Source organism: Lacerta agilis, chromosome 11 (genome assembly GCF_009819535.1).
Source record: "Lacerta agilis isolate rLacAgi1 chromosome 11, rLacAgi1.pri, whole genome shotgun sequence".
NCBI classification, from domain to species: Eukaryota; Metazoa; Chordata; class Lepidosauria; order Squamata; family Lacertidae; genus Lacerta; species Lacerta agilis.
This window is the reverse complement of record NC_046322.1, coordinates 40,728,130-40,742,392: the sequence shown is the minus strand read 5'-3', so window position 1 is coordinate 40,742,392 and position 14,263 is coordinate 40,728,130. Positions and strand designations below refer to the sequence as shown.

Sequence of the window (14,263 nt, the reverse complement as noted above, 5' to 3'; positions counted from 1 at the left end):
CTCCACATCCAAAAACTCCAAGCAAATAAGCTCGTCATTGACATTCTAAAAAATTCAAAAGCAGGCCAACACAGCTACCTACCTGTACCACAAACCCATCATATTTCCTAATGCCTTAAACAGGTTATCTATCTATTCCCATACAAACTTGCCCAGTTATTAAAATCTTAAGACATCATCTCTGAGAGACTCTATCTGAGGGTAAGGACTTTTTGTTGATGGCACCTCATCAGCAGAAATTCTTCCCTATATCCATTTAGCTGGTATCTGCCTTAATGGTTTTAGGTAACAGATTAAAACATTTCCATTTACCCAGGCACTGACAGCTTTAAATTTTAATTGTGTTTCCGTGTCCATCCGTCCCCGTCTCCCCCCAGTTTCCTTGTATGTATTGTTACTATTCTGTTCTATCCTGCTGGCTTTATTTATAAGATTCTTTTAATTACATTTCAAATCATCCTGAGAATCACTTTGAAAAGAATCAATCACAGCATAAACACATAGCTATCCCTCTGGTAATTTTTAAGTCTGATTAAACAAAAACAACAGAGTCTTTTGGCACTCTAACTATCAACATATATATTATTACATATGCCTTCGTGGACTGGACTATAGACCACTTCATCAAATGAAAGAAGCATTAGTTTTGTGTCTTTGTGTCAAGCCACTAAGATGTGTCTTACTCTTCAAGGCAAGGCAAACATTTATCACTGTCACCATGTGAGAAGCCGATTCTTATTTGATTAGATCAAACAAAATCTTTCTGGCTATGACAGTCAGCTAAACCCTATCGAGACATTATTCCCTCCTTGCAATTAAGACTACATGGAAAGTGTTGGGGCATATTTGTTGGTCATGCTCTGGCTGTTGTACATGCTACTCGTCCCACTTCCATGCTGTCCGTGTGTTGGGGTCTCATCTGTAAAGAGGAAGCCTCTTGGCCACATGTAGGCTTCCCCTGTGGTTAGGTTAACTTGCATGGGGAACAGTGCCCAAATAGGGCTTGAATCTTAGAAGGAAACTAATCCCTAAAACCCAACATATTTTGAATCATTTCCCCTGAAGTTTAAGTGGGATACATCTGATTCAGATTAGTGAACAGGAAGTACCAAGATCCCAGTGTTCACTAAAACCAGCATCTCTGATGTGAATTGTATGAATGCTTCAGGTTACTTATTCTCCCTTTCCAAGCCCTGCATGTAAACAGGGACTAAACCTGGGCCCATTTGAGAGCAAAAGCTCTACCACTCAGCTACAGTCTTTTCCCGTAAAAGGAGTGCAGAACATTGGTATGGAAACTTCATTGTATCAGGAGATACAACTTCCTTGTCCATCTGGCTCAGTAATGTCTGGCAGTACCTTTGCATGGTCCTAGCTGGAGACCTTTCCGATTAGCTACTACTTAATGCTCTTAGCTGGAAATCTCAGAGATGGATGCAAAGCATGCACTCTACCAATAAGCTATGGCCCCTCCTACTAGAAATGGCACAACTGAACATGAAAAATGCTGAGGAGTTTCATAGTGAGATATATAGCCTGTCTATGAGGGGCTAAAACATATTAAGAAAGAGAGAAAAGTATTAAGTATTAAGCTTCTTTCCCTCTTCATAAAAGATGAGGGGCAAGAATACAAGATCAAGTTTTCTCGAAGGAATTACCACCTGGTATCCTTGTAACCAGTTGATAAAACAAACTGAAGAAGAAGAAGAAGAAGAAGAAGAAGAAGAAGAAGAAGAAGAAGAAGAAGAAGAAGAGTTTGGATTTGATATCCCACTTTTCACTACCCGAAGGAGTCTCAAAGCGGCTAACATTCTCCTTTCCCTTCCTCCCCCACAACAAACACTCTGTGAGGTGAGTGGGGCTGAGAGACTTCAGAGAAGTGTGACTAGCCCAAGGTCACCCAGCAGCTGCATGTGGAGGAGTGGAGACACGAACCCGGTTCCCCAGATTACGAGTCTACCGCTCTTAACCACTACACCACACTGAAATGCAGTGAATTGGCTTCCTGCTTCTGCTGATTACTCAGTTGTCTCAGCCTATTTGGCTTGCTCATACCCAAAAGCAGTTTTGTTTTGAATCACTTGGGGGGGGGGGGTCTGCATATTCAAGTAGGTCAGTTCTCACTGTTTTGCAAGATGCATATTTTTAAAAGCTCCATCCCAACAAGGATTTTGCCCTATTGCATCAGAAGCTTTCTTCTTATCCCACCTTGGCCTTTTGTTGTATTCCAAACCCTATTCCTCTCTCAATAAACCCAAATAAACCTGTGCCTGAGCAATGGGCCACATTTAATGCTTCCTGTACTTTCAAATGCTTGATCCAAATATCAAGGATAAGAGCAGCAAAGAGTACCAACTCAGCAGCAAAATTCCCCATGAAGGTTATTCCAGTACAGTACAGAAGTACTCAACAAATGTTCTACCCACATCGCTGCATGACAGGCTCTCTGCTGAATAGCCACCATCACATAAATGTTCTACCTGCCATACCTAATAGCAGAACTGACAGGTGGTGGCAACCTGTATCTGTAGAATAAGTTCCTCAACTGAAAGCTGCAATAAAGCGACATATCTAATTAATTAGGAGCTGCCAAAGAACTCAAAACAGGAAGATTGCAAATAACTTACTTTTAAAATCCAACAACTTTAAAACACTTCCACATTTCTAGAATACTTACAGGTAGGTAGCCGTGTTGGTCTGCCATAGTCAAAACCAAAAAAAACAAACAAACAAAAATCCTTCCAGTAGCACCTTAGAGACCAACTAAGTTTGTTATTGGTATGAGCTTTCGTGTACATGCACACTTCTTCAGACACCTTTCTAGAATAGTACATGACAGCCAGTGCGGTGCAGTTGGAGTATCAGTCTAAGACCAGGAAGCCCAAGTACAAATCCTCTCTTTACCTACTTTTTCGATGACCTTGGGCAAGTCACTAACTCTCTTTCAGTCCAACCTGCCTCATAGATTCATTGAGAGGATAAATGGGATGGAGAAATATAAATACTATTTCTGAGGAAGAATGATGACCACAAAAAATCAGAAAATGCTTTGGCTACTTCACCATGCTAACTGTCTCATGTTAGGACAGGGATGGGGAACTTGTGGTCTTCCAGATACTGCAGGACTCCAACTCCCATCATTCCTGACAATTTGCCACGCTGGCTGGGGCTGGTGGGAGCTGCAGCCCAACAACATCTAGAAGACCACAGGTTTGCAGCTGCTGTGTTATGGAATGGCAAGGCATTTTCCTATAGTTGCTGGAATGGACATTGTTTTGGCTTATACAGCTGTACCTTTTTCTTCAATGCTACCACCAGCTAAACCACCAACCACTTTTCATGTTAATATTCTTGCAGCAACTACCAGAATGTTATGCACATAGTGTAAAAAAGTTATTTTCCTAAGGAAAAAGAATGTGAGAATACAGTACCTGTGGACTTACCGATGAAGAACCCAGCATAGACTTTGGAGATCTTATCATTCCGGCAATGGAGTGCCGAATGGTATCAAACCGGGAAACTTTATCTTTCTTATCCTAAAAAACAAGGAGGAGAAAAGCAAACCATTAAAAATTAAATCAGCCATCCTTTGTAGATAAAGTACTCAGTGCTAGGTGGGGTTCCTGCTTTATCATTAGCATTGGGTAAAATAAATTATGAAACTTTGACAACTTCAATAAAAACTCCCGGCCTGTTTAAGCCACAAATTTTAATACTTTTTCATAGTTTAAAAAGCAGCATGAATAGTCAGCAAGTCTAAAATCTAACACAATTAAATCGTGTTTCCCCTATTTCTATTAAGAGTCACAAGATGCACTGAATCCCTTGAGTGGATGGCATTGGATGGAACAGCAAAGAATTTACTGTCATTCCCATTGGAATGTCTGCACCCCATTAAATTTTCACAGGAGGTTTTGCTTTCTTTTTGTCTGCCATAAATACAGCTGAAACTCGAAAAATTAGAATATTGTGGAAAAGTCCATTTATGTAAGCAATTGTTTTCACTAGCTACTGGAGTTTAATATATGAGATAGACTCATGACATGGAAAGCGAGATATGTCAAGCCTTTATTTGTTATAATTGTGATGATTATGGTGTACAGCTGATGAAAACCCCAAAGTTGAAATTGTTAATTTGGGGTTCTCATCAGCTGTACGCCATAATCATCACAATTATAACAAATAAAGGCTTGACATATCTCACTTTCCATATCATGAGTCTATCTCATATATTAGTTTCACCTTTTAAGTTGAATTACTGAAAGAAATGAACCTTTCCATGATATTCTAATTTTTCGAGTTTCCTCTGTAGATGAAGAGCAAGGTATCTTCTGTGCCAGCATCACATTTGTGGAACTTCCTCAGAGCAGAGGGAGCTATAATTTAGTGAGCTTGTAGAGCAGTGTGAATCTGGAATTAAGTGATGTGCTGTTTTACCATAACTTTACTGTCATTACTGGCTTTGCAGAAGCGTAACTATGCACCCTGGGCCCTTAATTTGGACAAAAACTGTACAGAAAACTCTTTCTTATTGGTCAGCAGGTCAGCACTGTTGACATATAGGGAAATTTGTTGTTTAGTAAAGGAACCAGTCCTCCGTTTAAACAGCCACTAACATCGGTAGACTTTAAAAGGAGATCAGACACATTCATGGAGAAAAGGGTTACTGAAGACAACTAGTCTTGAGAGCTAGGTACTATCTCCATTAACAGGGAACGGTGTTGTGCTTATTCTGCATTATGGCCGTGCAGGGGCATCTGGTTGGTTACTGTGAGAACATAATGCTGGACTGGATAAATCTGATACAGCAGGGTTTTCTTATGTGATTATCATTATCTGTCATCCTGTATTAAGGGCTCCAATTCATCTTGCTTGTTTTCCCACACTCTGTGCATTGGTTTAGAGGCAACTGAAACCATGAGTATTCCCCCCCCCCAGCTTCTCCCTTCATGTAGTCTCCAGCCCTTTAGCAGGTTTCTGGAACACCACCTCACTTTCCTATGCATCAATGAAGCTATTATTCACCAGCACAAGGTGTTCCTCTGTCATCTGTAATATTGTCTCCTTCCTCCACAGCATTTAGTTTAAAGCTCTCCTGATCAAGTTCATGAGACTCTTAGCAAACACATTCTTGCTAACTGCTGTGAGGGGCAGCCCATCTCTTGCCCGAAGGCCTTCCTCAAGGAAGGAGAGATGGTAGCTCGAAAAGCCAACCCCTTTCTTTCTCTTCCTGGGCTCTGACCTTCAACTGGAAGGAGTGATGGAAAAACCACCTGTACCCCGAGGCCTGTCAGCTTCCTGCCCAGAGTATCATAGTCCCTAGTGATGTTAAATTCTCGAGAATAATCTTTTGGAGAATATTCTCGATTAATGAGAATATTAGAGAATTTTTATTTAAAATAAGAGAATATTAATTTTAATGCACTGAAAATGATATAATTAGTTAAAATACATATTTATTCATGGATAAACCTGTTCAGATGGCAACCAAAAATTGTACAGAAAACTCTTTCTTATTGGTCAGCAGATCAGCACTGTTGGCATATAGGGAAATTTGTTGTTTAGTAAAGGATCCACAGTGAAAATATGTAAGCACAAGCCTACTTGTCACTTGCAAGTATCAAATTAAAAAGTAAAACATGTTTTATAGTTAAAGTTAAACAACTCTAAGGTGATGGCACCAGTAATTGTCATGTTAAGGTTTGGTATAAGGAAACTCAGGTTTGGTGACTAAAACACAGCTTGATAAACAAAACTATATGCATACGTATAAAAAAGAAGCCACTAACATTAAATATATTATCATTATATGATAATATATTTCAGTATGTCAATCTCTGGTGAATGGCACCTTGTACCATTGAATGGCACTGCAAAAACCAGTTACTGGCACTAAATAAATAAAAAAAGAAGTGTCAACTGTTCAAATCAAGGCCACCTCACATGCTGTTACACATAATTGTATAGGCCTAGGTACTTTTAAGTGTATAAAGCACTAAAGCTACTTTCCGTAAAAAAATTAAAAAATCACACTGTATGGCCAAGGGTCCAGAATTGCTAAGAATAAGTTCACACCAAAATAGAAAAAAGGCTATTACATATAGCTGAAATACATATGAATTGAAATGTTCATCAAATTAAATGAATGGCATTCTTTAAAAAAACAAAAGACTGTTTTCTGTAGCTCACATTTCAGAACTGCCAATGGTGAATGACACAATGCCCAATAATGTAAATGGATTAAAAAAAAAATCATTACATAAACTGGAAATATCACAGCTTGACTTATTATTTACTAATTTTTTTAATGTGGGTTGTAAAACTGGTTCTTACATTAGAATATACTGTTTGTGGAGAATATTCTCCAGAGAATTTTCAAGCAGAGAATATTCTCCAGAGAATTCTCCAGAGAATATTCTCACCTCACATCACTATATATGCCGAAGGCTGTGTCTGGCACATAAATCCACATAAATCAAAAGCAAGGGGTTGTGGTCAGTGAATCTTTGCACCTTCCTGGAACATCCTGTTTTGTCCACACACTGCTGCCACACACTATGCAGGGGTCACCTACCACAAACACAAGTGTCTTCCTCCTCTGGGGAGTGGCAGGAATCATTCTGTACACTGTACCTTGTACAGCCACCTTGGTGTGTTCTGAGGTCTGCAATTGCTTTACTTGCTCCTCTGGCCCAGAATCAGAAAATAGCTTCCAAGCAGGGTAGTCCTTTGGGGCCTCTAATCTGGGCCTATTTCTTCCAATCCCTGCATTCAGGCCAATATAACGAATCTTCCCTTATTGTCTGTTGGAGCATATGTGGATATTATTGGGATAGGTTACAAAGGTAGGAGTTTTACGGCTTGAGAACTTCCTACTCTTTCCTCTCAAGTTGCTTTTTCCAGAATGCAATTCCCTTTCCCTGAGATAATTTCCTTGGAAGGTAGCAAGTGTGTTATCAGCATATTCATCCACTATCAGTAGCCTTCGATCTGAAGGGGTTAGGTCAAGATGAAAAATGACTTCTCCAAGTCCATTTCCTGAGCGTTCGTACTGGTGTGAAAACAGGTATCTGAACTAAAGCACTAATCTTGATAGATGTCATTTAACTGATTAGCCACTGAATCTGATAGGGATATAAGCGAGTTCAGACCTATCCCCATCTTTGCTGTACCTCAAAACCATCATCAACTTGTGTTTCCTTGCTGGTAGGCCCCATCTGCAGGGCAACAGTTAGAATTCCTGTCTCCACTAACCCAACCAGTATACCAGTTATGGCATTCAACCAGAAGCTTCCTTTTCCAATGTATTCATTCTGCTAAAGATTTCCTCTGATGTTTGTTTTGTCAAGAGACACTGGTCACGTAAAAGTTTCCACAATGAAGCACAGGATATTATCAGAGATGACAACAGCAGATGCAGAAATTAAATTCTGCATCAGAGGCAGCATTATAAAACACTGCAACTCATACTTGTTCCTTCTGCAACCAAAATTCTCACAAAACAAAATGTCTTACTCCTTTTAAACAGTGTCATGTCTACACAACATGTCATATCAATTTTAAATTACAATCTGTCCGATAATAAAAACAGGCTCCTCAGAGTCCACTGGTGGGTCGATTTTATACCAATGGATTAAATGGCTACTTTAAAAACCACTCACTGCATTACCATGGATACGGTGCCTAATTTTGCCTCTAGGTCTGCCAGGACTTGGGATGATCAGCTCATTTCACGCACCTCAGGTAATGACAAGATAAAGGGTCTTCTTCAGATAACCGAGTCATGGGGATTAGCAGCAGCTAAATGACTGCTTCTCATACCACTGAGGGGGAAAGGGACAAAAAACGATGTGTGCATGCTGATGAGTTTTCCTACAAATTCATCCCAGTAATGCCTTAATTTTACATTCACTAACATCCCCCCCCCCTGGAAATGGGTATCTACAATGATGGTCCTAGCTCTTCTGTTTTGCCTGGAGTCATTAAACACATACATTTATTTCATTTACAGATATTAAATCCACTCACTTCATTATTTTCCACACAAGGTAAGCAGAGAAGTTGCCAAGGGAAGAAAATGCTACTAGATCTTTGTTTAATACAGGGAGGTCAGTAACAGCTGCTGCCAAGACAGATACAAAGCGGTAACTCTGCATGAAACAGATTGCATCATGTGCATCCAAGCTTATCAGCGAGGACAGGTATTCTAATATGGCAATTTAGCAAATGGGACAAAAGAATGTTAAGAGTTCATTGAGGGGGGGGGGAGGATGCTAGCATTCTTATAGCACACCCCCCCATGTACTTCACAGCAATTGAGAAGCCAGATATTTGAAAGTATGTGGCCAAATTCCATGTGTTAATACAGATGCAAGTGAGTTAAGTGATTGGCCATCCCACAAAGTCAGTCCAGAAGGATGCCATGCTCAACAGTATAAAAGCCAAAAAAAAAAAAAAAAAATTCCTTCCAGTGGTCTCTAAGGTGCTACTGGAATGAATTTTTTGTTTTGTTTTGTTTTGACTATGGCAGACCAACACAGCTACCTACCTGTAACTGTTAGTATAAAAGCCACTGAGAAATGAAACGGAAGGAGCAAGGTTGCACTTTCCCGTCCTTCTATATATAAAGACTATCCATCAGGGTGACAATACTGATTTGGTCCAAACCCACACTGGCATGGATCCAAATCATCATCCAGGATTGCCTGATGTTGTTCCAGCAACAACCCTCTTCAGCACCTTCCTCCCCAAAGGAAGAATTTGAGACTGGAAAAATGCATTGGGTGCTTGGCTAGCTTTTTTCAGTAGTGCCCACACCACCACCTCCTTTAAAGCAGCAGGCGTCACCCCCTTAACACAAATAAGTAGTTACCACTCCCTGGACCCAACCCCAATCAGCAGCAGCAGCAATACAAGACCTGTCTTTCACCATGTCCCTTGGTAACCACAAATTAAATCAAGGAAGAAAATCACAAAGGAAACGTACAAAACAAAAATATAGACATAAAACAGAGCAGCCTTCTATAACCTGCCAAGTATTATTACGCCCTCAAGCTGTCATTTAAGTTTCTACCAAGTCTCCCTAAACTCGACTCTGCTTCAGCAGTGTCTAACTAGTTGCTTGAGAGATGCTGCCTTCAAGTTCTGATCCTGCAAAAATGACATGGTATGTCCAGGGAAAAACACAGTCTTGACACTTCCAAAGAGACTGCATGCAATCAGAAAAGTATACAGTACTCATGGAAAATGTACCTGAAAAAGTGCTAACACAGCTTAAATTAATATCTACATTAAAATACAGCTAGGAACCAATTTTTAACAGGCTTTGAAGATTAAAATGAGTAATGACTGGTAAACTCCCCCTCCTCACATGTTGTTCAGAGTTGGCTTACTCTTTCCACTTCTTCAAAAAAGAAAAAGAAAAAAGAACCTCAAGTATTAGCTTGGGTGGAGATACTGAGATTTCTCTTCCAGCATGTAATGTTGGAACATTATGAGCCACAGGGATCTCTCCATCAGCTTTCCCCACCAGTCTTCCTGTTCCCTAAGACTTACCGGTATCTTTGCCCAAAAAAGGCGGAGTAAGAGGGGGGGAATTGCTAACATGCTGGAGCAGAAGCAGAGGTTTCAGCTTTGCAACACAGAGAAACCATTGTCACAGAGAAGAATGGGGAATGTATGTTCCTGTGCCTTCTGGATCAATTATGTGGAGTAGTGGAAACTTTTCCTTGCTCATTGGCACTGACACACCATACAAGCATCCAGGTCTTAAGAGATGAGGCCTCCACCAGCAGCCCTCTCTGCAACTCGTCCCCCACCTTAGCAAGAATAACTTTGGTAAGGGTAGACGAGAGGCAGGAGGACTGGCTGGCAATAGGGAGGACTAGCAATAAAATAACCCACAACAAACTGGAAGGAGAATTGGGCTTGGCTCACAATGAGTTCAGAGTTTCACAGCTGCAGTAATTAATTTCCAACCCATCCCAAAGTCACACTATAATTAGGCATTGATTATGGTGCACCCTTCCAATTAACACCGGCATAGTTTACATTATGCTTCTGGTTGGCTACTGTGGGAATAGAGTTCTAGACCCTTGGTACAATCCAGAAGAACTCTTCTTATGACATCAATGGCATGTAGGCTAATTTATACCAATATTATGAAAAAGCTGGACAGCTTTTCAAGAAGCTTCCAGATGGCACTCATGCTAACATTCAAAAGGCTGAGTCACCAAAGACATTCGGGATACTGAGAAGACAGTGTTCCTGAAGGCCAACTGTTGGCTTTTTAAAAACAGCAGCTCGAAATGAAAGAATATGTTTGCCAACGCATACAGCTTCTTTGAATAGAAATAAATACTTGAGATGAAGCCACACCCAATCTGATGATGCAGTGCACTATCTATAAAATAAGCCTTGTAAAGGACTGGTTTCTAATATCACCTTACAACAACAACAACAACAACAACAACAACAACAACAACAAGTCTCAATGCACTAGTGGACCCAGGGAAGGAGAGTGACACACCTGGCACATTCCTTGGTATGATATCAGTAAAGAATGTACACAAGCTCATTACAGCCCAGAATACAACATCCATGGTCTCCCACATAAGACAGTGTGCACACCAATCTCCCACTCTTTTCTTCAAGCTAGAAATTATGTACAACAACAAACAGCAACAACCAGGCCAGAGTAAGCTTGAATATGCAAACTCTGGTTAAAAGTACTGAACTCCAACAACACATGGAGTTAACTGGATGTAAATACTGCACTATCCCTTGGTTGAACTCCATTTACCAAGCAAGGCAGTACGCAAATCCTATTTATAACACATATCTAAAATTGAAATGTAGATAAGCACTTCAAAGTGACACTAATATCATTTCAATTCATCCATCTAATGTACTTAAATGTTCTTTCCAGAGCAATTAGCAATTAGAGTTCCTTCTAATACTTTCTCAAGGTACAGAACATACAATAGGCAGTGTGTTACAGAAAACAGTGCTGCATCTAGACTAGGGAGAGAAGAGTTCAGATTGCTGGTCAGCCATGAAACTCGATGAGCTGACCTTGGCAAGTTAATGTCTCTCAGTCCAAATTAATTTACAATATTTTTAGAAGAAAAATATTGGGATAATCGCAGGTGTGCAATACTGAGGAAAGGGTAACCATAATTAAAGGGCTGGAACAACTTCCCTATCAAGAAAGGGTTTAATGTTTAGAGCTTTTGGGGGATTTTGGGGGGGGATAAGAATAATAAGAAACCTGCTAAGAGGCATATGAAAGTATGCATGTGTGGAAAAAGATATTTCCCCCTTGTCCTCTTATAATACTAGAACCCAGAGCCATCAAGTAAAAAACAACAACAGTGACAGATTCAGGACAGTGTGTAGTTAACAGAATTTGCTACCACAAGATGTAGTGACAGGCACAAACTTGGACAGCTTTAAAAGAGAATTAGATATATAAGGCTCTCAAAGGCTACTGATCATGATGGCTGTCTTTTCACCAAAGGTTGTAAATGTCTGAATATTGGAAAAGAGCCAATGTAACACCAATTTTTAAGAAGGGATCTGGTGGTGGGGAAATCCTGGAAATGACAGGCCGGTTTAACATCCATGAAAACTGGTGGAAAGTATTGTTAAAGTAAAGAATTAGCAAGCATATAGAAGAACAATCCTTTTGTGCCACTGTTGTCATGTCCTGAGCAAAGGAACAGTGGGACCGAAGTGTTAATATTCATAATAATGCCGAAAGGTCAACTAAAATGATCAAAAGGATGGAAAGGGTGCAACATTTGGTACTCTTCGGTTTACAGAAAAGGTGGCATGATAGATGCTAACAGAATTATGCATGACATGGAAGAAGTGGATAGAGGAAAAATTCTTATTTCTTTCTCATAACACTGGAACTATTGGACATCCAGAGAAGCCGAATGTTGGAAGATTCGGGACAGACAAAAGAAAGTGCTTCTTCATGCGGCGCAGTTAAACTATGGAACTCGCTCCCGCAGGAGGCAGTGACAGCCACCAACATGGATGGCTTTAAAAGAGAATGAGACAAATTCATGGATTATAAAGCTAATGAACTGCTACTAGCTGTTATGGTCATGTTCTGCCTTCACAGTTGCTGAATACCAACTACTGGGAATCACAAATGGGCAGCATGATTTTGCACTCAGGTCCTGTTTGTGGGATTCCCACAATAAACTGCCCGGACCAGATGGTGTGTTGGCCTGATCCAGCAGCTCATCTTACGATCTTAAACATGCGTTGGAGACCAATATTGTGCTCCTGTCCAACTTATGGTCTTCACAAGGACACTTGGGTTGGCCATTGTTAGAATAGAATGGTGAACTTTATAGGGATCTGGTCTGATCTATCGGGAAACTTCCTCGCATTATTATAACAATGTTATCTCCAAGACAATTATACACGAATTATAAAATGCTGAAGTAGTATGTAGGAAAACACATAGGATTTTAGATGCTAAACTTGCCCAGGGAGAGCCTTTGACATTGTAAAGACAGTTGTAGACATATTAGATATTTGAATAATCACTCCAGAGTACTGTAGCCATTCATGTGTGCTCTTGCATCTTCCCAGTTGGAAAACTTCTCCAATATAATCAGAACAAAAGAAATACATCTGATGTTATTTCAAGGATTATGATCTCTCCAACTTTGGGGATTGCTTTTTTGTATGTGTAATTCATGTGAAAGAGACTGAAATCAATTCCTCAGTTGTTTGTTTTTTTCAATTTATTTGGGTTTTATTTTTTGTCCTCACAACCATTACCTCACCCACAATGAATTTAAATTGTATTATATTTCTTATATATTACTGCCTCTGGAAAAAAAAATCCTATGTCGCACAAATGGGGGCAGCCTGTTCAGCTACTGAAGGAAATGAAGTTCCTCTACAATATCAGTTTTGCACAAGCATCATGGGAGAAACAGATAACCTAATCTTAAAAGAAGCCTATCCACTACAAAGGCAGTACCTCATTTCAATTCGGGACAAGCCATGTATGTTGCAGCATTTATTTGCACTAAACTCACATTTGGTACTAAATTCAAGTAATATAATACAGCTGTTAAAATACCAACAGCATTTATTATGTTTCTTAGTCCGACGGCATATATTTTAGGTAAGATACAATTACACAGTTTAAAAAGAATTGAATGCAGACACCAAAATAATTAAAGCAAGAAAAGTGAACCGAACAAAGACATTGCCCGACCAAAAATTGTAGCTAATCACAAACTTGGAGGAACAGGTCAAATCCCAACTCCCATTAAAAAAAACAGTTAAATGATCTCAGTATTGGAAGTTCATTTAAAAGATATAAAATTGTGTTAAAAGCATTCAAAAATATTACAATGCTTGGGATTTTTTTTTAATGGTCTTTGCCTGGCACTGAAAAGACATTAATGTTGATGGAGGTGAGCCTCTCTGGGGGGAACACTGCACAAGTGGAGGATGGAGAGGATTCCAGTTTTGCACACAGTTCTCATAACACTACCATTTAATTCATATCTTTATATCTTGGTGCATGATCCATTTTTTTCTATTGTATATTCTTTACATTTTTACATCTTATTATTTCTGTACCCCTCATTCTTTTAGCTTATTACATCTGCTGGGGGGGGCGGGGGGGGGGGGAGAGAAAGTGAGCCGTCTTAAGTCCAGGGGCTAGTAAATCTTCTATTTAAGAGAACTAGTGGTTCCAGTCCTAGAAAGCCCTTTAAAACCTGGGACCTTGCTATCAAGAACCACCTCTTTTCCATATATACCTACCCATCTATGCTTTAAGATAATCTACAGCAAGGGTACTTAAATTATTTAAACAGGGGGCCAGTTCACTGTTCCTCAGACATTGTTAGGAGCTGGACTATAGTTTGAAAAAAAATACAGTATGAACGAATTCCTATGCACACTGCACGTATTTTATTTGTAATGCACAAAAAGATCCCTATCTGGAACTGCTGCCAGTCAGTGCAGGCAATACTGAGCTAGGTGGAACAATGGTTGGAAACTTGCTTAGGGCAAAAGGGCAGGAGGCTGAGGACATCTGGAGATTTTATGAAAGGTCCTTACAATATAATGCAATTTAGTCCCATATGATTAAGCAATTATAAATAAATGAGTCCCCCTCCCACCCTGAGAAAAATGCACTCAGATAAACTGGTTTGTGCAAATCTTTTTGGGTAAGATACTTTGGTCATAATAACAGGCTACATCCAACTATAAATCCTAC

General features: G+C 39.8%; 1 protein-coding gene across 4 annotated transcripts in view; it reads right to left on the bottom strand.

The window, feature by feature from the left end:
• The window catches only part of FER (FER tyrosine kinase), a 140,714-nt gene that overhangs the window by 78,147 nt on the left and 48,304 nt on the right, over window positions 1–14,263 (bottom strand). For 2 of the 4 annotated variants that reach the window (XM_033164475.1, XM_033164476.1), the window contains exon 11: window positions 3,432–3,536. In XM_033164475.1, the coding sequence (XP_033020366.1) occupies window positions 3,432–3,536 (105 nt within the window). The remainder of the gene's footprint in view (window positions 1–3,431; window positions 3,537–14,263) is intronic. The other 2 variants (XM_033164477.1, XM_033164478.1) reach the window with 1 other exon arrangement.